Source organism: Salmo trutta, chromosome 30, assembly GCF_901001165.1.
Source record: "Salmo trutta chromosome 30, fSalTru1.1, whole genome shotgun sequence".
In the NCBI taxonomy this organism is placed as follows: Eukaryota; Metazoa; Chordata; class Actinopteri; order Salmoniformes; family Salmonidae; genus Salmo; species Salmo trutta.
In genome coordinates, this window is record NC_042986.1 from 9,722,102 (window position 1) to 9,745,152 (window position 23,051).

Consider the following 23,051-nt stretch of genomic DNA (forward strand, 5'->3'; position numbering starts at 1 on the left):
TAATGTAAAAACCTAAGGTTTGCAGTGGTGGAGTTGAAGCGCATGTCCTTTGGTCAAAGAAATCTAACTGACTTGAAACGTTTATAATACCCACAGAGCAAGCTGGTGGTATACCACCACCACTGCTTGCTGGAAATGTTACTGCACAGTCCCTAACTTTGTCTTAATTGGTACTGTCAGCTCCTCCAACCACAAATGTTGGCCCCTGGCCCTCAAAATTAAATCCTGCATAATGAATTATATGAGTAGGTAACCCAATTGTATCATTTATGGTAACAGAAACTTTACATTCAAAGTTTACTCACTCAAGTATTTGCACCTTATTAATGGTCAGGACTGGTTGGCAAATGCCTTATACCTTTGTACTCCGTACTCAGTACAGAATAGGCGGTGTCATTTGACTGACGGAGTGTTTTGACTGACGCGGAATATCATCCAATGGGAGATCACATAAATATTTAGCTAGGTTGCTAACAAGCTAAGAAGGTTGCTAGCTAGGACCTATTGGAAGAAGATGGATACTGTAACGCTGGTAACGTTTTTTTTTTTTTTTTTAAATGTTATAATTCCTGATGTGACTAATTAAAGGCTAGTAACTTTGCCCACGTCACGAGAGATAATGTGTTTGCTGCCTGTCGAGAAATTGGAAGATATTAGCTAGCTAACTCGCCGGATGTTTTAGCAAACTAGCTGATGTAGCATGTACAACAGTGTAACTAGCAAAATCATAGACGGTACAGTACGTAAGTTTAGAAACTCTGTGGCTAAATCCTCTATCTCTGGTCACAATGCTTAGTCAGCTTAGTAATGTACAATGTTTCCGTGAGCGAATGTCCTTACCTGCTATCATAGCTACTTAGCTAGCTAGTTGCTAATGTTAGCTAATTAGCTAGCTAACGATTGATGATGTGTAACATAGAGAGAAAGAGGCGAAGCGAGAGCCCAACTCCGTCAAATGTGTCTTTCCCAGCAGGGGGCCTTGTTTCGTTTTTTTCGCTTACATTCAAAGTGATTAGTTTTTGTCTGGAGGTCAGTGTCTAATTTGGTCAACAAAAAAATGTTATGGTTTATTTGTTCGAATATAAGTTTTGTAATGGTTAGGTTGTTACGAGTGTACTGATAAGTAGGACGTGACATCCAACTTTGTGAAAAACATCGGAGTTGTCTCGAGCTGGCTGTTAGCATAGCATTTCTATCCAGGCGGTTGACGTCAACAACCCTCTATTAAAATAATTAGATGTTTCCACCAATCCAAAGAGAAATAAGAGGGAGTTGGACAGCCCGCTGTGCTGCTTTGTGGACAACTACTCCATTGTTTGGAAGGAGAGACAATGATATTGTCAGTATATCCATAATCTTTGCCATAAAGCTGGGATGGGAAAACTCCAGTCCTCGGGGGCCGGCGTGGTGTCGCATCCCTCCTAGAAAACACAGCTGATTTAAACTAATTGCATTCTAAACTGGAGCTCATGATTAGTTGATTATTGGAGTGAGGTGTGTTAGCGAAAGTGTGACTGACACAAATCAGGCCCATAGGACCCCATAGAGAATGATAGAGGCCTCTAGTGGCCAAAGGGATATTTTAGCATGGGCAGCGCCATTGATGGCTTCCACCATTTTTAAAAACAAATTTTGTTAATTTGAGTCTGTAATGCCCAGAGCTTGCAGGGCCCCCTACCAGCGAACAATGATCTGAAAACTTGAGAGTCATGATTATACAAGCCTCTCGTTTGCCATAGTGGGCTTATTGAAGCTGTCATTTGTGACGGAGACTTGTAAAAGTGTGCTTTAAACAATGTACATTTGTGGATTGCTTGGCGTAAAAATAAGAGTATTTCTTGATCCATTTGAAACAAGGTCTAGTTGTGGCCGCAATCAAACTAAACCGTGAAAGACTCTGGGCGGAATGCATTGCTTGACTGCCGTGAGGGTGATAAGATACCTGACGACTAACACTCAATTCTTCTGTTGCTCTGTCATTCGCTACATACTTCTAATTGCTGAGAAGAAACTAACGTCTGTAGGCGTAGCGTTTGCCCGGAGTAAGGAGTCTGGGTAGCCAGGCCTGGTGATAAGCACAGTCGAATGCGAACTGCAACCCCCCCCTCAAACGATACGTGTTTGAATTTATTGAGCAGAGGCTGTGTCCATCATAACATTCAATAATCAATTAATTGCAGTCATTCTTGCACCATGCGATGACATATCAGTTCTAAACATGTCTATTTTCCTGCACGCATATGACAGACTGTTGGTGAATTGAGCACGTCTCTGAAGCCGCTGAGCCGGAGGAGCGTGTATTAATCCTGCTGTAGTACTCATTGCAGCCAGCACTAGCAGGTCAAACAAACGACTAAAATGAACAAGTCACTCAGAAAAACGAAATATGACTCGAGTCAGTAAAAAGAGTTGTTCAAAAATAAATAATAGTTTGCGAACTAGACATCACTAATTCCTATGGGTTGTAGCCTCATTGGCGCTGCCCATGCTGTCACAGATGTTATAATGGCACAGATATAAAGATGAGTCCTCTATCTGTCTCTGTGTGTAACTTATTTCGCCACAGAGGAAGAGTACGCCCATATTCCCCCTCACTGCTACTCATGTCTGTGTATATCTGTCTAACAGGAACCATCTTTGTACACTGTGAAAGCAGTCCTCATTCTGGATAATGATGGAGAGAGGCTCTATGCAAAAGTAAGACTTTGATGATCAGGTGTGTTATACTGGGCTGGAACAAAAGCCTGCACCCTCAGTAATTCAGGACCGAAGTTGGCAAGCTCTGCTATGTAACTAATTCTGTCATTATGCAATACCCAGCTGCATTAGCCTACCATTGGAAATGTACTAACACGGTCGATCCATATGAGTTCAATCACTTTTTGACAGCATCCCTTTTGATTTAAACAAAACTTTCCATACATCTTTGCCCATGGATGTAGTGGCCAGAAAGTGACTTGTTGGACATGAATGCCAAAACATTCAGGAGATAGAGGTGCTCAAAGTTGACCCATTTTGCATACCCCACCCTACCATGAGACATCCATGTCCATCACTGGAGAAGATAAATATTTAAGTCCGATATAATTTATAACCTTACAAAACAGGGTCTTCAAACTATTTTATTTAATATATTTTTTGTTGTTGAATAAAAATCTAAATTGTTTTACCTTTTTTTAATGTAAATAATCTAATAATGTGTAAACTATTTTCTTTTTAAAATGTTTTATTTTTTCTTATTCGCATATATAGCTTATACCCTACTTTAAGTCTTCAGAGGTTTTTGTGATGTGCCAGCCATCGGTTGAGACACAACATGCTCTTGAGTACAAGGTGGGTGTCATTTCAATCATAGGTCCATTCTATGAATTATATTTCTATCTCTTCAGATCAATGTCAATTTAAATGGTCATGTCTATTATCTATATTTCTATGATTTCAATAGGTTTCCTATGGAGGATTTACAGTATAATTTTAAACTAATAAAAAGTATGAGCTGGCACACACCCAGAGAAAAGTATTTAGTGTAGAGGTGCTGACTAATAAATAAACTGTAAGCTATAAAAAACAGAAGAGTCGCACACTCCATATATAACCGGCCAGTAATTCATTGGGTAAAAAAAATATATATTTAGGCATCACTGTGCCTTCTTCAGGGTGGCACAGTGATACCCAATAAATTACTGGGAGTTTATTTATATATATATATATATATATATATATATATATATATATATATATATATATATATATATGGAGTATGGGACTTTAAAACAATTTTTTATAGCTTCCAGTAGCTTCCAATTTAAAACAGGTATTCCCATTCAAGTCAACATTCTCTGATGTACTGCCGGTACCATTTTGAAAGTCTAAATTTCTATTTTATTATTTTAGGACACCCACCCTGTATTCGAGCATGTTGTGCCTCAACCGATGGCGGGCACAAAAACCTCAGATGACGTAAAGTAGGGTCTAAGCTACAACATTTGTCAATGGGATTTATTTAAAAAAAAATTGAGTTTACGCGTTTTTAGATCATTCACATTGATCTTGAAAAAAAAGATTTTGTAAGCTTTTAAATGATATCAATCTCAACCGTCTTTCTTTTCAAGACATGGATGTCTCATGGTATGGTGGGGTATGCACCTTTTATCTCTTGAATGTTTTGGTATTCAGGTCCAAAAAGTCTACAATGGGCAAATATGTATGGAAGGTTTCATTCAAATCAAAAGGGGTGCTGTCAAAACGTGATCGCATTCAAATGGATTTACCCAACAACCAAATATATTTGTGGTATCGACCCCCCCATTCTGTTCATGCATTTTACTGCTTTATTGACAGTATTATGATGGCACCTACCCTTCAGTGAAGGAACAGAAAGCTTTTGAGAAGAACATCTTCAGCAAGACACACAGGACTGACAGTAAGAAATGCATTTGAATACACACACGCATGCATGCAGACTAGTTATGTGCAGGTCAGCTTTGTTCACCTGCACCTGCCCATGCAATTGCTAATAACCCATCTGCAACCCCCGACTATATGTGATAAAGTGAAAATCTGAGGTCCGCACCCGACCCTAAACCACAAAATATAGAAAATTGACAGTGGGTGCAGGATTTTTAGATTCTTTTTTTTTACGCCTAATTTAGATCACCTACCAAAATGTAGTAAATTATAAGCAGAAACATAGGCCTATTTGTTAGTCAGCTTGTCTATACTTAGATACGCATCTCTTCTGTCGTTACTTGTTTCCCTAGAAGACTAAATGAATCCTTAGTCACCAAAAAATGTCATACAACGATTGAAGCATTCATTGTATCTAGTTGACTACGATTCGGTACATTTTTAGGGACCGGGAACGTTTTAAGAAGTTTAGGGACCAGGGAGAAAGTGCAATTACTCTCTCTTATTGAATTAAACTCAGACAATTGTGCTTTTTGCCTCAGTTGATCGCCGTTAACTTTTTCTGGCCAAATTCCCAAAAGCATTTGGCGCGTGAACAGTTCGTGCGTGTGCATAAGCTTTAAGGCCTAACACCAGATCAAAAAAATATTATAGAAAACCTCAATGTAGCCTTTAGATATGAATTGCACAATAATTATACATTTATGGATTTTTAATGCAGTTTCTCTTTTTTTCAACCCACACTCCACCCACATGCCCTTCATCCACGCAATATTTCATGACCCTAAACACACCAGCCCCGCGTATATAACCGCAGGGACTATGGGTTATGAGTCAACCCGCACTTCACTAACACATACACAGGTCATTGAATCGTGTTTTACCTCTTTGTTATGTCTCATTGCCATGTTTCTGTGCCTACTCAGGTGAGATCGCTCTGCTGGAGGGCCTCACAGTCGTCTACAAGAGCAACATTGATCTCTTCTTCTACGTCATTGGAAGCTCACAGGAAAATGAGGTCATCATATTGGAAAGACGTGATTGGAAACAATTAATGCATTAATTGTACGTTTCATTTCAGTGCACTCTGCCATTCTCTAAATAACCTTTTTTGTCCGATGTTTTTTTTTTTCCTCCAACAGTTGATGCTAATGGCTGTTCTGAACTGTCTGTTTGACTCACTTAGCCAAATGTTGAGGTGAGATCTAAAGCTTATTAGTTACAGCACATATTTAGTCATCGGTCATCAAAAGGCAAGCCTTGAAAAATGATTTGTCTGTCTCTGTAGGAAGAATGTTGAGAGGAGATCTCTACTTGAGAACATGGAAGGTCTCTTTCTAGCTGTGGATGAAATTGTGGATGGAGGGTGAGTTCTATACATTGATGGTTGAGCCGTCCTCTTATCCAGAATGACTTCCAGTTAGTGCTTTCATCTTAAGGTAGCTAGGTAAGACGACAACATGTCATAGTAAATACCACTTTTTCTCAGTAAAGCAGCTGTCAGTAAAATCAGTGCTAGTAAGACAAGTGTGGGCAGTGGCGTGTATTCATGGATACTAAGGGTAGCCAGGCTTCCCCCCAAAAAATGTACCAAGAAAAAAAACGTCAGAGCAAACGAAACAGCACCCCTCTGTCTGTGTGTAGGGCATCTATCTGACGCTGTCTGGTCCAAAATAGTATGACGTTGTTGCTGCCCATAGCATTGAATGCAAGGGATGCCAGCGAACATTTGGCTTCCCTTGATTTAAAAAAAAAAAAAAGTAGAAAATAATAGCCAATCAGTGAGCTTGACTGTGAATGGTCCTGCCGCACCAAAAAAGTGTCAATGGAAGCCAGTTTGGATTTGGTGTCACTCCTATCAAATCGCGTCGAGAGCAAAACGTCATTGACAGAAAAACTTGAAATGTTGCATCTCGTTGTGTTGTCCTCCAGTAGCTAGCTAGCTAGGTAAAATTGGCCCTTTCCTAAATTAGCCATGGATGGACATAGACATTTGGACTTGTGGTTTTACTTTATTCTCCGTACTGGCCAATGATTGTAATGGCGATTCTGACCCAACCATTAATTCATACATTGTACCCTTGGCCTTAGTTGTCACTGTATTAGACTAAGCATAGGTGATTTGATGATGTTGAAATGGTGCTGGAATAGTGGAGGCAGCTCCTGTTTTCTTTGCGACTTGCCGTAACTCTCCGTGGAGTAGTTGTTTAGTGGTGCGAGTATGTCGGAAACACTAACTTGCTTGACAATGCTGTAGGTCATGTAACTGTTTGTTACATGCAATATGCTTTGTGGACTCCACCGGACAGAGGTCGCTCTCCAGTTTTGTGATGAAACAAGGGTGTGGTTGAAATTATTCTGCCGCTGTGTCTTCTTATTGTCTCTGCGTTTATATCACGGTGGCAAGACATATGAACTAACAGGTTATGCAATTATCACAACACATGTGTTGTAATATGCCTTTATGTCTGGCTTCCCCAGTGATTTAAAAAAATATATATATATATTTTTACCCACCCACTGCTAATGAGTGTGGCCCTCTGTCCTTGCAGTGTGTGAGTGATAACAAGCTTTTCCCTGCTGTCTCCTACAGAGTGATTCTGGAGAGTGATCCTCAGCAAGTGGTCCACCGCGTAGCTCTAAGGGTAAGTAAAGGTCTCTCTCCTCCCCTCCCATCCTCTCCCTAGAAAGTACTCTTCACTCAACCTAGTGGACCCTAATGGAAAGTGTTCTGAGTATTGGTGCTGTTGTGTGACCAGGAACTAAGAACACCTGCCAAATGCGGGTAGATTTTGTCATTGGCGGAAAATGTGTCTATTTCACCAGCCACTATTGGTGGGTGGTCACGGCTCCACAGTGTGAGCATTTCACTAGCATTAGTGAATAAAAAGCAAAGCTTGATCACATTTATTGTCAAATAAATGCTGCAGTAGCTGTTTTCAAAGTATTTCTGCCATTTTTGTATCATAGCTGGTAAATTTATCGTACAAAATCAAAGAACTACGAATCCTATATAGCTTATTACACCTTGCGCTGAAACACTGCCTGGCTGGGGGTTGTGCGCAGGTGAAACCAAAGTTTACAGAAGTGAGACTTTATGCTTGTTTCTTGGCTGTTTACATTGTTTTGTTCACAAGCTAGGTTGTTTTTCTATGTTTTGAGTTTCAACTGTTAGGGAAGAGAAGATGACACGGCTACCAGTCAGATTAAATCTCACTGGCACAAACATGACTCCAGTCGCGCAACCACGGCAACCTCCCGCCCTTAAAGGGGCAGGTGACATTTTTTGTCTCATCTGTGATATTTTGGTTAAAAGACTGAGATGACAAAAAATTACATCTATTCAATATACCAGATTATTTACGTCTTACTAGTAATATTGTTTCAGAAACATTACAAAGCATGCTCATCTGTTTTGTTGGTGTAATTTTAGGGGCAATTTTTTTTATTTTGACTGGTAAGAAATCTGAGTGGCAGGTAGATTTAAAAAAAAATCTACCACAGTGCCTGGTGGACCAAAACGTTAGTGGCCTTCAGGGCATAATAACAATATGTGTTCTCTCCTACAGGGGGAAGATGTGCCTTACTCAGAGCAGACTGTCACCCAGGTGAGAAAAACAGCCCTAATTACCTCATTCATCTCAACATACTACACTGCTCAGTGTGGAATATGCTCCATTGCATTATTGACTTTCCACACTCCTGAGACTTAGGATGTGTCCCAAATGGCACCCTATTCCCTATGTAATCCACTACTTTTGACCAGGGCCCATAGGGTTCTGGTCAAAATTAGTTCACTATATAGGGAATAGGGTGCCATTTTGGACAGAACCTTAGAGCTGTGCCAAATGTCCTAGCTTGGGAATCCAGACTGAATCACGCTACATTTCACCTCTCTTGTTTCACTCCACTAATTTAGTGACAGTGGAGTGAAACAGAAACTGAATTGAGTCTAGATTTCCAGGCTACCAATGTCCCTCTCTCCTCTACATGGTGGAGTTCCGCATACTTCACCATCTCCAATCCTACTGTGTTGCTTTCACACTTCCTTAGTCCTTTTGGATGTAAATCACACAATTGGAAATGATTGGCTGATGGTATGGTAGCCAGTGGTGGTTTCCATCGTGTGTACACACGCCTGTGTGCGGTTTGCGCTTAGCTCCTCTCCTGATTAATGTGCTCATTTAAGAGGCCTGTGACAGGCTGCCATCCCCTCTCTCTCTCTCTCTCTCTCTCTCCCCATCCCTTCTCTCTTTCTCTCTGTCTACTGATTAATGGCTGGCTGTCTTCCTCATGCTTTATGCTTCTGGTTCTCCTTTCCTTCAACGAATTAAGATGATTAATTAATTCCTGCATATTTTCCTTTACCGGCATTACTCATCTTCCTCCATCCAGCCTTTTGTTAAACTTTTTGTTGAGGTCAATTTAATGATTGCATTTGTATGTGAATCATATGGTCTCCCTCCATTCCCTTAAAATGGTCAATTGGTCTTCTTCTAAACCAAGGTGGATGAGATTAGTTTCATTCGGTGGATTACATTCATTTGTTTTGATAGGGAAAGTCAAAATTGTAGGGATATAACGGTTCCCCAGTTCAAAAGTTTAAGATACGAGTTCATCGGTCCGCAGGAGCCCAAACTGATCCAAATGAAGTGCGCATTGGTAAGAAAACCGAGTGAAACATTACGAATAGCCAGTTCACTAAAGTTTGTTTACTTATAATTTTTTTCTGCCTTATTGCGAAAACACCTATAATCTATTGTGGCTGAATTGCTGCGTCCTCTCCTTCAGCCTATTAAACTTTTTTTGCATGTACCGGTAATTGCGATTTTTAATTGATCAACAAGTCACCAACGAGGGGTAGGTCTACCCTATCCATGTTCTAATATTTGTAGGCTACATCTGCGTGACTCCTTAAGCGTTCCAAATGCGCTGTAGAAAATGGTGTTTTACTGGTGGAGCTGTGTAAGCTACGGAGTGAACGCTCATATCTAACTGCTGATTGGGGCTTTTCGATTGCCAGGTTCACCGTACAAAATCTTTTTGGTAGTTGTGCTTTCAACAGTCAGTGCATTTACATGGACAGGGTAATGGTTTGATGTCATAACAAGACCAGCAATCAGTTTTGTTGGGCCTCAAAACGACTCAAAACTGAATTGTTTTGAGTAAACGTATTGTTCCTGTTTCGGAGCCCATGTATCTAGATGCATATTGAATCGTGCTTGTAAGGAGAGATGCATGCCCTCATAAAATGGATGTCGTTAACGCAAGCTGGGTGCTTATTACACAAACGGGTTTGTTTGTATGTTTACTTGTGTTGGTATGATCTGTTTATAAGGCCAGTTTTCATCCACAGGTGCTGCAGTCTGCCAAGGAACAGATCAAATGGTCTCTGCTACGATAGAACCTGTCGACTCCCCTGTTCAACTCCCCTCATCTAACACTGTACCACCATTTACCCATGGCTCCTCTCTCTGTGATGCCATCTCTTCCCCTGTGCAAGTTACTCACCATTCCTCCAATCAGAACTGACGAGAGGATGATCACTCAGCCAATCAGAGACTGCCAGGGCAAGGGATATCTGAGTTTTGTCTGTCTGAATCAATCATTTCTATCGTGCGTGTGTCTTTACTGTAAAGGTGTATTCCTCTGATATCTAGTTCTAACGCTAGCTATGAGAGATATTGGACGGATGGCAGCGTGTCCATACATTCCAGTGGTTTGGTTCGCGTTTTCTCCCACAGTCCCTTACCATTTCTGTTGACCGCTTCATGCCCCTCATCTCTGATAACATTACATGGGTCAGTACAGACCATAGAAATAACTCCTTTCAAATTCTATGGTCCAGACGATATGGTCCGATCAGGCAACATCGTTGTTAGTCACTATGTGCTCTTCGGAATACTTTATGAACTCAGTCATTTAAGTCTTTTGAATAAAAAAAACATTTATAGACACTGAAGCTTCGACTATTATGATATTTTGTGGTTGGTTATGTTCTTGGTCGCCCTATTGATCTCGTCACACATTGAATATGTTAATGTAAGGCTTTTATAAATGGAAACTCTGGTAGACTAGACACTAAAATATGCTCCATTACACTGTGTATATATCCACGGCTGTCAGCCAATCAGCATTCAGGGCTCAAACCCCCCCCAGTTTATAATGCACTGTAGATTATGTGGACTTTCAGTCCACTTGAATCATGTACTGTCTCAGTTGCAACATTCCCATGTCAGACAATGTATTTCCAGAGAACTTGGCTGGCCAAACAGGGAGGGACTCACAGCTAAAGCAAGGGCTCCATCTCCTGGTTGATGCATCAAAACCCATTCCTGAGGTAAATTATTTCAATGTAGCTAAGTGCGTCTTTATTGAGACACTTTCAGTTAACGCTACGTGTTTAGGTGCTGATGAATCATGTCTTACATGTTTTTACCTTGAGTTACCTTGATTTCCCTTGGTAATCTCACTACACATCCAATCCAAATTGAGCAGTAGAGAGATAAATTGAAGCATGCAATTAATCTTTTTTTTTTGGAGAGCCCCCCCCACCACCACATTAATTTTAAATCAATTGAAAGATGCCCTCCAGAGAAATGGGTGCGGAATCAGGCACTATATCACGTTATTTTAGTGTCTGCATTCCTCCAGCACTGCTGGGTTATATTTATAAGGGCACGAAAATGAAAATGTTGTAAAACTTTTTGGGAATGGAAATCGATATTAAGAAGTCCAGATGGTCCCTCCCTGTTTGTCTGTTTGGTGCCTATTGCCCCTAGTGTCGTTACACACATTCTCAATCTGACTTCTATAAGGTATTTGATGTGTACCATGTTTCATAACTGGTCTACCATTTATTAATGTGAACCGTATTGGATCAGTATATCATCAGTATGATAATACAATGGCTTTAGTATAATATGTCTTTTTTTTTTTAAGGCTTGTGAACGTTATAGATTTTCCCTCAGTGTCTTGAATGTACTCACTCACGCAGCCTGTTGTAAGTTGACAACCCCAGCGTGTACAGACCCATCTCTAGGACAGAGAGCATGTACTGCTAATGGACAATGGATGAGGTTGCGGTTCACCTCGGGCTCCCCTCTCTTTTCTATTCTCTCTACCCTTAATGAGAATTTGGCTCGGACATCAAGGACGGAAAGAGATGAAGGGAGTGTTCAATTAATGTCCAGTCAGATCAGAGGAGTTTGATAACACCGACACTCACAATCTTGTTAAAGTAGATGTAAAAATGTGTAATGGGCATGAAAATCCAAACCAAAGCACCCTTAGCAAGTTTGTGTTTCATAGAACAACAGGCCTCAAACCTGCTAGTGAGGTCTTATAAGCCTTGACCTAGACATGATTGTCCTTTTTCTTAAGATGTTTGCTTATTAGACCTGCTCAGACACAATGCCTCTGTTTTTGTCCATCAATTACAAAGCTCGAGCCCACCACACATCCCTGGCTGCTTTACAGCGTGTTATGTACAGAGTGTTATGTACAGCGTGTTATGTACAGCGTGTCAACCGTGGCGTTTCAGACTATTATACTCATTCCTGTATAATTAATATAAATTACCTCTACGGCGTTTCACGATGAAAGATAATTATCTGATGAAAGATAGCCGTTGACTGCCCCGAGGTGCTGCCAGCCCTCCCGCCGGTGGAATATCTAGTTGGAATTGAAGGGACGGCAGGACACACACACACACACACAGTGACTGGGACATATAGAACATCTAGATGACAACTACGTGAGTGAATGGCAGTACAGGAAGTACCAATGTGTGTTTTGTGCGTGCGGGATCCATTTTAACGGCCCCCCCCCCCCCCCCCCCCTGCTGGGTGAGGACACGGCGAGATGAATCGAAGCACCTACGGCAGTGCTGCTGTCTAGATCTGCTGCTGTCCAACCCTGTCCTCTTTAACCTTCACATCTCCTGATTCCCCTCCCGTGAAACCACACACTGACTGGGACATGTGCTATAGGTTGAGCTTCAGTATCAGCAAACTGGTTTGATATCGGAGTGAATAAATAGCATGGTACCAGTGACGGTAACACACCTATCAGTCATGGCATCTCTGTATCCACTTCAACACAGTAAAGAGTGGTGGACTTACTAGCAACACAATAGAGGATCTGACTAGAGGCCCGACGGCGGGTCCGTAGGTCAAAGCCCATAACTTTCATTACCCACACTTCCTCTTCCTCGATCACTGGTATACACCAACGCTCAAACATCCACTCAGCTGCTACTGCAGCGTCCACAATGTGATCATTCAGAAGACGTGTTGTTCTTTTAAAATCATAGGATAGACTGACGCGTCACACAAACCAAACATTTGCACCCCTATTTGTCTACCTTCAACAGAATAATGTAGAAAAATAGAGAGTCATGAGCTGCATTTACTCAATTTAAACCAATCAGAAAATAATTTATTGGCTCAGAGACTGTGTGAACGAGAGCTATAAAGACTTGTGTATGCATGCGCGCATTCGTGTGTGGAGGGGAGCTGGGACTGAAAGCATGGATGGAGGAGGGGTAGTAAAGGGGTCTTGGGCTGGTCTCCTCTTCTCAACAGCATCACTACAGTATGACATGCTTTATGGCTCTGGTCGCCATGGTGGCCCTCACAGGGGCTGTTTATGGATTCCCATAGAATAGAAAATCATTGCTGCTTTGCTCTGTGGAGTAGCCGGCCAAAAACAACACCACCATCAGAGCACAGACCACAGCACTTTCTCTCTGCCCTGGCCCCCTCAGCCATAACTCAGCACACAGTCTGTTTTTGCGAGAGAAAACAATTATTGTATTAATATCAATGGCATAAGATGACGATAAATCACTGATGCAAATGTTTAATTCCGTGTTGATGTATGATAAAATGTCACAAGGACCGTAGCTGGTTTATTAGCTGCTGTTGATCCTTTCGGTGGGAAAGTTACATAGGTTTGTTAGGATAACGCTTTTTTTTCCATCATTGAATAACTTTTGCTTTTACACTAAGCTATTTATCCATCCTTCATCATGTTTCATTTGCTTCTCAAACTTGGTCATATAAATATTCCAACACTTTGATAGGTTAATGGCGTGCATTATCCAGGGTGTAGTAAATGGAAAAAAATACTCCAACTTGGCTTGTCTTCTCTCCATCTTTGTTCTACCATTCCTCTATGCCTTTTGCAGTTCCTATGCCTTCAGCAGTTTACTTTTGGCAAAGTGTTTTTCCTTGTTCCTCACTGAAAGTCTGTTCTCATTTAATGTTTTTATAGTATGTTATGTCCTAACACATGTGAAAAGTGTCATACGTGATGTGAACCCTCAGATGTTATTCCGCACAAGGCTGTTGATGTGGGAAGAGGAGCTGGTAGTTTATCTCTGTCTCTCTCTCTCTCTCTCTTTGTGATTTAAAAGCATAATGAAATCCCCTCAGATCCAGGCCTCTGTCTTGCTGTGCTGTAGTACCCAGACAACAACCGCTTTTCATTTGGACCTGCTGACTGCTGCAAAGAGCTGGAGGAAGGACCACATCTGGTCAGCCAGAGGCCTCTCTGAGCAGAGCATGCAGCTCACAGCCCCTGACCCTGACCCCCAAGACCCGGGGCAGTCTGCCTCCAGTCTGTCAGTTCCACTGTCTGCCCTCATGCCTCCAGCTTGTCTGCCCACTGATATTGCTGTTTCATGGCTATCAGAGCCAGAGGTGAGTGTTATTATGAAACAGTCAACCTACAGTTTGGACTGGAGGAGTTGGCTAGTGATGCAAAGACAGGGTGAAAAAATAATTCCCATAACTCATTTTCACTGCAGACATCAGACATACAGCCGTCTGTGGTGGCAGTAAAGGTTTATGGGTGTTTTTCCTGGTGTTATCCAACTCTAGTACCATCCCTCAGGGGGGGGGGGGGACGACATACGTTTCTCCCCTTTTGTGGCCGTGTTTAGTCTTGTTTTTGTCACATTCCTCTGTCTGCCCTCTCTATGCTCTTTTAAAAAACTTAAACAGTATGTTTTGGATGTGACTTTGAACATGGCGTGGCTAAAGAATGAGAGGGAGAAAACAAGCGTTTTATTCTGTGGCATACCGCTGTAGCCTTCAGTTCACCCACCCCTTCTCCCTCCCCTCCTCCCTCTGTCATCTATTCTTTCTCTCTCTCACTTTCTCCCCTCGCTTCCTCCCTCCCCACGGATTCCCCAACCACACCACAACCCCGTTAACAGACATACCCTTGACAGATTTACCGCCGCCGTCTTTCCATTGGCCGCCAGCGTGACGTGTGATTTAGTGCCTTGTCCTGATTGGCCCAGGCGTGACAGGGCAATTTATGGCCGTGCTGTGATTTGATGCCAGCTGCCTTTGAAGTGAGTTACAGCTCTGTCGCTTATAGGACACAGAAACGGTGTCAGGTTTCAGTCATAAAATCTTATCCCTGAAGGGAGGTGGTGCTGCCTGCTGGATAACACTGCTGGGCTGACTGACGTCACCATAGGGGAGGAGGAGAGACCCAAACACTAGCCTACTAGTAGAGAGTCGCAGAGCGAAAGACACAGATAATAGGAGAGACCCACTACTACTAGAAAGAGTCACACAGAGAAAGAGGTCAATATAAGAGGCAGCCCGAGTCACACACAACTGCTCCACCATCATCATTGAATTGTGTGACCTGTCTGTCTGTCTGTCTGTCTGTCTGTCTGTCTGTCTGTCTGTCGCGACTTCCTCAGATCTTAATTTCTCCAACAGTAGAGACGGGTATCATAAGGATCAGTAACTGCCCCCTCAACCATCCACCCATCTTACCCCGTCTATCCCCGGCCCATACATCCTGTAATCAACGAGGCAGAATTATATCACTTATTATATATCAAAACCTACAATAAGACTTAAAGTGGCAAACTAAATCACTATCGCATAGCTGATCAACAGAAGCAAACTGCCAGTCATTTTGAATCCCTGTCTATCTACCCACTGGTACAGTATCTCCTATCAGCGATAAATACAGTTTGCACGCTACACATCATCTATCTACTGCCTAGCTATGTTTCCATCAGCCAGACATAAGGTGACGATAAATCACTGATGGAAATGTTTAATTCCGTGTTGATGTATGATAAAATGTCACAAGGACCGTAGCTGGTTTATTAGCTGCTGTTGATCCTTTCGGTGGGAAAGTTATAGGTTTGTTAGGATAACGTTTTTTTTTTCCATCATTGAATAACTTTTGCTTTTACACTAAGCTATTTATCCATCCTTCATCATGTTTCATTTGCTTCTCAAACTGTGTCATATAAATATTCCAACACTTTGCTAGGTTAATGACGTGCATTATCCAGGGTGTAGTAAATGGAAAAAATACTCCAACTTGGCTTGTCTTTTCTCCATCTTTGTCCTACCATTCCTCTATGCCTTTTGCAGTTCCTATGCCTTCAGTCTATCCCGTGGAGATCAAAAAGAACCCATGGCCTGTATTCATAAAACGCCTCACAGTAGGAGTGCTGATCGAGCATCAGGTCCCACCCATCTCTCCGACTCTAATCTTTTTTTGGATCTTTAAAAAAAAGATTAAAACATACAATATACCTGCAGTGAAGCCACTCAACATTTACAATACATTCAGTCATCTAATCGTCTCCCGTCCAGAGCGACCCACAGAAGCAACCAGGGTCAAGTGCCCCGCCCAAGGGCACGTCGACAGATCTCCCACCAAGCCAAAACGGGGTCCAGAACCAGTGGCTTCATCTAATTCATTATGATCCAAAAGACACAACTGATCCTGGATCAGCACTCACTACTCTGAGACGCTTTATAAATAAATAATAATATTAATAATAATATATAAAGTTATTCTAATTTATGAATATGAGCCCAGAGTGCACTTTTGTACCGGCAGTGACCCGTGAATATCTCTAAGGGTAAATGCTAAGGCCGCCCCTGTCTATCAAACCCCAGGGATTCATGCATCATTCACCTGATATCAGATCCCTCCTCACTCCTTCACCTGACACTTACAGGTTAGGTTGGTCTGCTCAAGTGGAAAATTGCTGGAAAATAGAGAGAGAGAGAGAGCGCGTGAGTGAGTGAGAGAGAAGATCTGGACAACTGCAATGTAATTGCATAATTCCTTGAGAGAGAGAGACCGGGATATGAACTTGCTAAGCTCGAGGTTAGTACATGGCAGACGCAGACTCACTGTTGCTGTGTTGTGTTAAAGAGAGAAAACAGGTTCTGCACCTAAACAGCATGGCACCTCGCTTCTGCGAACTCATGACTGACATTTTGACCACAGATGGGCAAAAGATATGTCCAAGTATCTTGTTACAAATACAAAATATCCGACAGATCAATGTCTCAAAATAAAATATGAGACACTTGCCAAGTAAACACAAAATATATAAAAGTAGACGCCTTAACTATAACAACATTCTCAGTAATGGTAACATTTTTTAAATTATTATTATTGCTATGACTGTGATGTGTTTTTTTGATCGACCTTAGTTGAATGCACTGACTGTAAGTCGATATGGATAAGAGTGTCTTCTAAATTACCAAAATGTAAACGTGAATGTAAAAATGAACAATTGCAAAGCACACTGGGTATTATTATTGGCCTTGTTTCGGGGGCAGAGTTCATTAGAATAATACCCAGCATGCTTGCAAGTGTTCATTTCGACATTTTTTGACATTTACATTTTTGACACTCTCATCACACCATAGTGCCATCAGACTTCTGATTCCAATGCAGGGTGAGCTGCTATACATATTTTTAAAATACAGGCCTCGAAAGTATCTTGTTACAAATTAAATTGGATTGTATTTCAGGCCGGTGAAATAAAAATGACTCAAAAGTAATTGAAATACGTATTTCAAATACATGTAACAGAAATACTGCCCATCTCTGATTATGACAAGACAGCCTAATCATATCAAAAGCGTATAATAGTTATCAAGTGAGCAGTAAAAAAAAGATATGTTGCTACAATGTGTAAGGTAAAGCGCTAAACCTTTTTAATGTTCTGTTTTTGATCGCTCCCATCCGCCTCGTTGGGTTAATATGCCATGATTGTATCACATCTCCATGTGCATCGATTTCAGAAATGACTAAGTATGTCATACAGGTTGATTACAAACAGGGCTGGAATATTGCTTTAATAAATCCTCCACATGACTTCAGCGTGTCAGAGCAGAGCAGTCAAGTGAGCAGACAGTCGCTCACACCATGTCTGTGTCTCAAATGGCACTCTATTCCATATATAGAGCCTGGTCAAAAGTAGTGCACTAAATAGGGAATAGGGTGTCTTTTGGGATTAGCCCAGAAGTCACACCGCTACAGCTGAGCCTAGAAGTTGAGCCTGGAAGAAGCCTTGTTAAAATTCTATTCTATGGTGAGCACAGATTAAGGAGACTCATATTTCATGTGCAGCATATCTATGACCTTTACCATATATATTTTTTTAACTTTCTCTAACCTACTTCTTGGTCTTGACTCCTGACATATGACATACTGTTGCTGTAACAGATTTAGAGAGGCCCTTGGTGAACTCAGTGACTAAATATGTGAAGGGCCTCTTTAGACAAGCAAAATATGTGAAGGGATTTTTTTATACCAGCAAAATATGTGAAAGGATTTTTTATACCAGCAAAATATGTGAAGGGACTTTTTAGACCAGAAAAATATGTATTTAACTAGTCTTCCTGACTTATGACACTGCACTGTAGCTAACAGGCTTAGGGCTGTATCCTGACTTGAGAGCCGGTGATTACATTTTTGCCCAAGTCTCCAAATTAATGATTTACACACAAGTCTGAGTATTGCCTGCTTATCTCAACTCTGAGTTGGGCCCTTGAGAGACTTTGGAGATCTCCGAGTGACTTCCGTAAATAGAGACTAGTAGTGCAGACTACTGCGTGCTGGCTGGGTGGCAGTGACGCCCACCCATGATGTCTTGGTGCGATATTCCCTGAAGAGGGACCAGCCCCGCCTCGCCGGCCTTGACGGGTCCCAACGAGCTGCAGATTAATGGGGTGGTGGTGGCGTGGGGCCACGGTGGGTTAATGTATCTGTCTGTCCCAGCTAAACGCCTATGACTCTCTCCGGCCTCCTTCTGTCTGCAGGGGGCTGGGGTGGCAAACCCCTCACTGAGGCACCCACCCATGGTGTCTTGGTTTGGAAAGAAAGGAGGGCTGGACTGGGCGCCGGCCTGGAAGTGGTGTCAATCCTATGCAGGGAATGTGAATGACTATTGAACCAATACACCACCAGATATCCACTCTTTCAGCATGGTGGTGTACAGAATGGGAAACCATGAAACTTTTGTTCTAGTCTGTGAGTCTGATGGGTTAATACATGAATATGCATGATTTGGTGTGAATAACATGTAAGTAGGCCAATCGTGTGACTGTTTCATTGTTCAAATCCCTAGTCACTCATCATATGCTCTGATGGTGACAACTTCTCTCCCAGACTTGATCAGATGGGACAGGAGTGTTGAGGAATGGGAATAATATGCTTCAGCTAATTAATCTTGAGTTTTACAAAAATGTCAAAAAGCAGCTTATCGGGTGGTAAACAAACTGTAAATTGGACCTTTTTTTACAGCTTTTGCTTATCGTCCCATATAAAATAAATTCTATAGTATCACAGCCAGGGGACTTTTTAGTATGCTTTTTTTTATCAAGTGATTGCCTGTGCAAGATAGAGCTGCTTTCTGTCTGTTTTTAGTAGGCAAAAGATGCATCTAAAACAGTGGAGGCTGCTGAGGGGAGGACGGCTCATAATAATGACTGGAAAGGAGCTAATGGAATGGCATCAGACACATGGAACCCATGTGTCTGTATTTGATACCATTCCACTAATTCCGCTCCAGTCATTACCACGAGCCTGTCCTCCCCAATTAAGGTGCCACCAACCTCCTGTGATCTAAAAGTCTTGTTACATTTTGGGAATTTTGCTGATGCTCTCATCACACCATAGTGCCATCAGAAGTCTGATAGCAATGCAGGGTGAAAGGGGGCAACAAAATTGTGAACTGCTGTAAAAAAAAAACATTTTTTTAAATGGTACACAAATGTATCTTGTTACAAAAAACAATGGATTGTAGTTCAGGCCGGCAGTGAAATACAAATGACAAAATATTCCAAAGTAATTGAAATACATATTTTACAGAATTACTGCCCGTCTCTGCATTTACCCATTAAGCCAAATGAATACAACTATTTGGAAGCCATTTTGTCTATCACCCTTATGCAGTAAGTCATATAAGATGGCTGCCATTTTAAGGGTCCATTCTTGCTTTCCTGTCCCAAGAGAGTACTTCATGCTCACTGATGTCTCGGGTCCTCTGAACAGCTCTTTTATGGGTCTATTATGCCTCTGTGTTATACTGTGTATAAGGATTCAGACTCATATAATTAATTTCAGAATAATTGCATTCAGTATTTCAGAATGTTATTTTGGTGTTCATGAAAAAAATATTGTTTTCACAATTTCTTTATGCAGATCTGTTGGGATTTCAGAATTTATGGAAAAAAGCCTCCTGGTAATGGAAGTGTTTGGTATCTGTTAACTAATAGGCTGTCATTTGAGAAGCTTTGGAAGGTTGTGGTTTACCTTAGAAGTACATCATGATATAAACCATGCTTTACGACTTGGTACTCATTTATAAACCAATTGATCTAGCACACTTTTAGGTGCCTAAACCTAAACTCTAGGTTTCAAGGGACAAGACCATTTCTGTATTAATATTTCGTCACTGGGTGGCCACACCGCCGGTACGTACTAGGTAGTAGTACATGTGTGTGTAGAGGTGGTGTGTAACGGGCGGTGGGGTTTGGAGTAACGAGGACGTGAATATTTAATGAAGTGTGCACACACGTTTAAAAGGAACACCTAGCTCTGTCTGTATGCTGGCTTAAATACCAGAGCTAATTAACACAGAGGTGGGCTGTCATGATGAATAGCAGGGAGGGAGCGCACGCGCACACACTCTTCCGCAGCATTCACACAGAGCGGCTGTACCATTTATTAATCAAACATGAAATGACGAGAGAGGAGGAAAGGCTCTAGGGTCGTGCACCTTGGGGAGAGGGAGATATTGTTGGGACAGAGGGTTTCAATCATATTGGCTGTGAGTGTGTGTGTGAGGTATTTGACCGTAGACAGGAACCAAACCAGGGCTAAGTAAAGAGACCGAACCCTGGAAAAATACAAAATAACCACAGATATTTTTGTAGCCTGAAAACCTCTTACAATAACAGAGATATTGACAGATTTACATTTGATTATAATTGTTCATTTGTCTTCGGACTATCCTTAGTGTGCAGGGTCCTAACAGAGCAATAGTAGCAGAAGAAGAGGGGCCTCTGTCAGGCCAGCCACGCCGCACTCGTCTGGGTGATAATGGATAACAAAGTCGGCCTCACAATCTCTGCATCCCAAACGGCGCCCGATTTCCAACATTGGTCAAAAGTAGTGCACCGACCTGATAGTGCTGTCTGTAGAATGATTTCAAATCTGGATGATTTCAACACTTTCTGAGATTATGGAGTGGTATCACCCCCTCTCTCACCTCACTTAAGACAGTACAGTGTTAAGTGCTCTGGCCTGTGGGGACTGTAAATCAGGGGGGGGGGGAGATGTCTCCCCAGGGGCAGAGCACACGCTCCCTGGCCAGCAGTCTCGAGTGTAGGCTGATCTAATCCAGCTCATCTTCCTGGAGGTTTAATTACAACGCCTGGTCAATTAGAGGGAGGATAGCTCCAATACAAAGGGGAGAGAGGTTTGGAGAGGAAGGGATGGGCCCAAACAAGAGAGGGGAAGAGGTATAGAAGGGACAGCCCCACTATGTAGCCTAGTGGTTAGAGCGTTGGGTCAGTATCCGGAAGGTTGCTGGATCGAATCCCCGAGCAGACAAGGTAAAAAAAAAAAGCATCTGTTGTTCTGCCCAAGCAAGGCAGTTAACCCACTGTTCCCCGGGCGCTGAAGACGTGGATGTCGATTATGGCAGCCCCCTGCACCTCCCTCATTGAGGGGTTGGGTTAAATGCATTCAACACATTTCAGTTGAATGCATTCAGTTGTACAACTGACTAGGTATCCCCCCTTTCTCAACAGCTTCCCTGTGGCTCAGTCGGTAGAGCATGGTGTTTGCAACGCCAGCATGGTGTGTGCAACGCCAGGGTTGTGGGTTTGATTCCCATGGGGGGCCAGTACAAAAAAAAGGAATGAAATGAATGCATTCACTACTATAAGTCGCTCTGGATAAGAGCGTCTGCTAAATGACTAAAATGTAAATGTAGATCATGTTAAGAATAGGATCAAAGCCTGACTGCTGTTGGGTTGCAATCACAGACATAATGGCTGTGGATAGAGCATCCTCTAGTGGCATCTCACGGTCACATGCAATATCATTATCCAGATATGATTTGGTGTCCAATTCAGATGAACCAGTATGGCAAGATGGGTGAAACAATTCTCTAAATCATATGAGAAAGCATTGACAGTACCAAATGTTTAAAAAGAGAAACACATTTATTAAAGCTTGAGGCCCTAGTTTTTAAATTCACTACAATATCTTACTGAGTCAAAACTTTATTTTATCACAACTTTACTAGGATTGTGATATATATTTTTTTTATTAAGTAAAATAACTAACGAATTTTATTTGTAAACAATTTTTACTGTCTTTACTAAAAACATTTATACAATATCTCTTCATTTTGGTGATCACAGATGCATGCAAAACTACTAGTAATAAAAAGTTAATTATGACTGCTACCGTAGACAGGCACTAGTGGCAGTTCTGCCTCTACTCCTAATTTAATTTTAAAATATATATATTAACTTAAATTCAGCAGTAGAAAACTAACTGCCTTTAGTCTTTGTAAAGGGCCACAAACTCCTTTGACACGACTTACAATCTGACAGTGATGCAACAGTAACTACTGGTCCTCTATAGAAAACCTTCTCAGTCTATACAGAGAACTGTTGTATCTCCTATATTTTGGGCTTCCTCAATCCAGTGTTTAAGATATAGAATGTCAATGATAGCTTGGTCCCAGATCTGTTTGTGCTGTATTGCCAACTCCTATGGTCGTTGGTATGGCAATGACCACAGGAGTTGGCAAGCCAGTACAAACTGATGTGGGACCAGGCTACCATAATGGAACCTGAGACGCTCCAATAAAAATGGGAGTGAAAAGAACCCCCAGTGGGAATTCTGTTACCATGGATGTCCACTGAGTAGAAATATACTGAATTCTAAACCGCCCCCTAGCACCTACTGTTTAGCCATTCCTGTAGATCTGAGGATTAGACAGATGGTATTACCATATTAGCAATTCTCTCAGATCTACAGGAGTGCCTAGGTTGTAGGGGTCGATTTGGATTTCAGAAATGGTCATCTTCACTTTAGATGCTAGAGGTGAATAAAGTATGCTCCAAAATTATTGGGAGTGACATTTGTTGTTTTCGCTCTTTACTCCAGCACATTGGATTTGAAATGATACAATGACTATGGGGTTAAAGTGCAGACTAGACTGTCAGCTTTCATTTGAGGGTATATTTCAGGTGGACAGTTTTTTTGTTGTTGTCATTTAGCAGACGCTCTTATCCAGAGCGACTTACAGTAGTGAATGCATACATTTCTTT

The 23,051-nt window shown here is 41.7% G+C and overlaps 1 protein-coding gene across 1 annotated transcript; it reads left to right on the top strand.

Annotated features, from left to right (window-relative positions):
• The first annotated feature begins 420 nt into the window (after nt 1–420).
• Nucleotides 421–10,369, top strand: LOC115167885 (coatomer subunit zeta-1). Its single transcript, XM_029722603.1, has 9 exons — nt 421–532; nt 2,629–2,697; nt 4,342–4,423; nt 5,334–5,425; nt 5,550–5,605; nt 5,696–5,773; nt 7,001–7,052; nt 7,977–8,015; nt 9,764–10,369. Exons 1-9 carry the CDS (start codon nt 515–517, stop codon nt 9,809–9,811), a joined length of 534 nt encoding a protein of 177 aa, XP_029578463.1. The 5' UTR covers nt 421–514; the 3' UTR covers nt 9,812–10,369.
• Nucleotides 10,370–23,051: the final 12,682 nt, after the last annotated feature.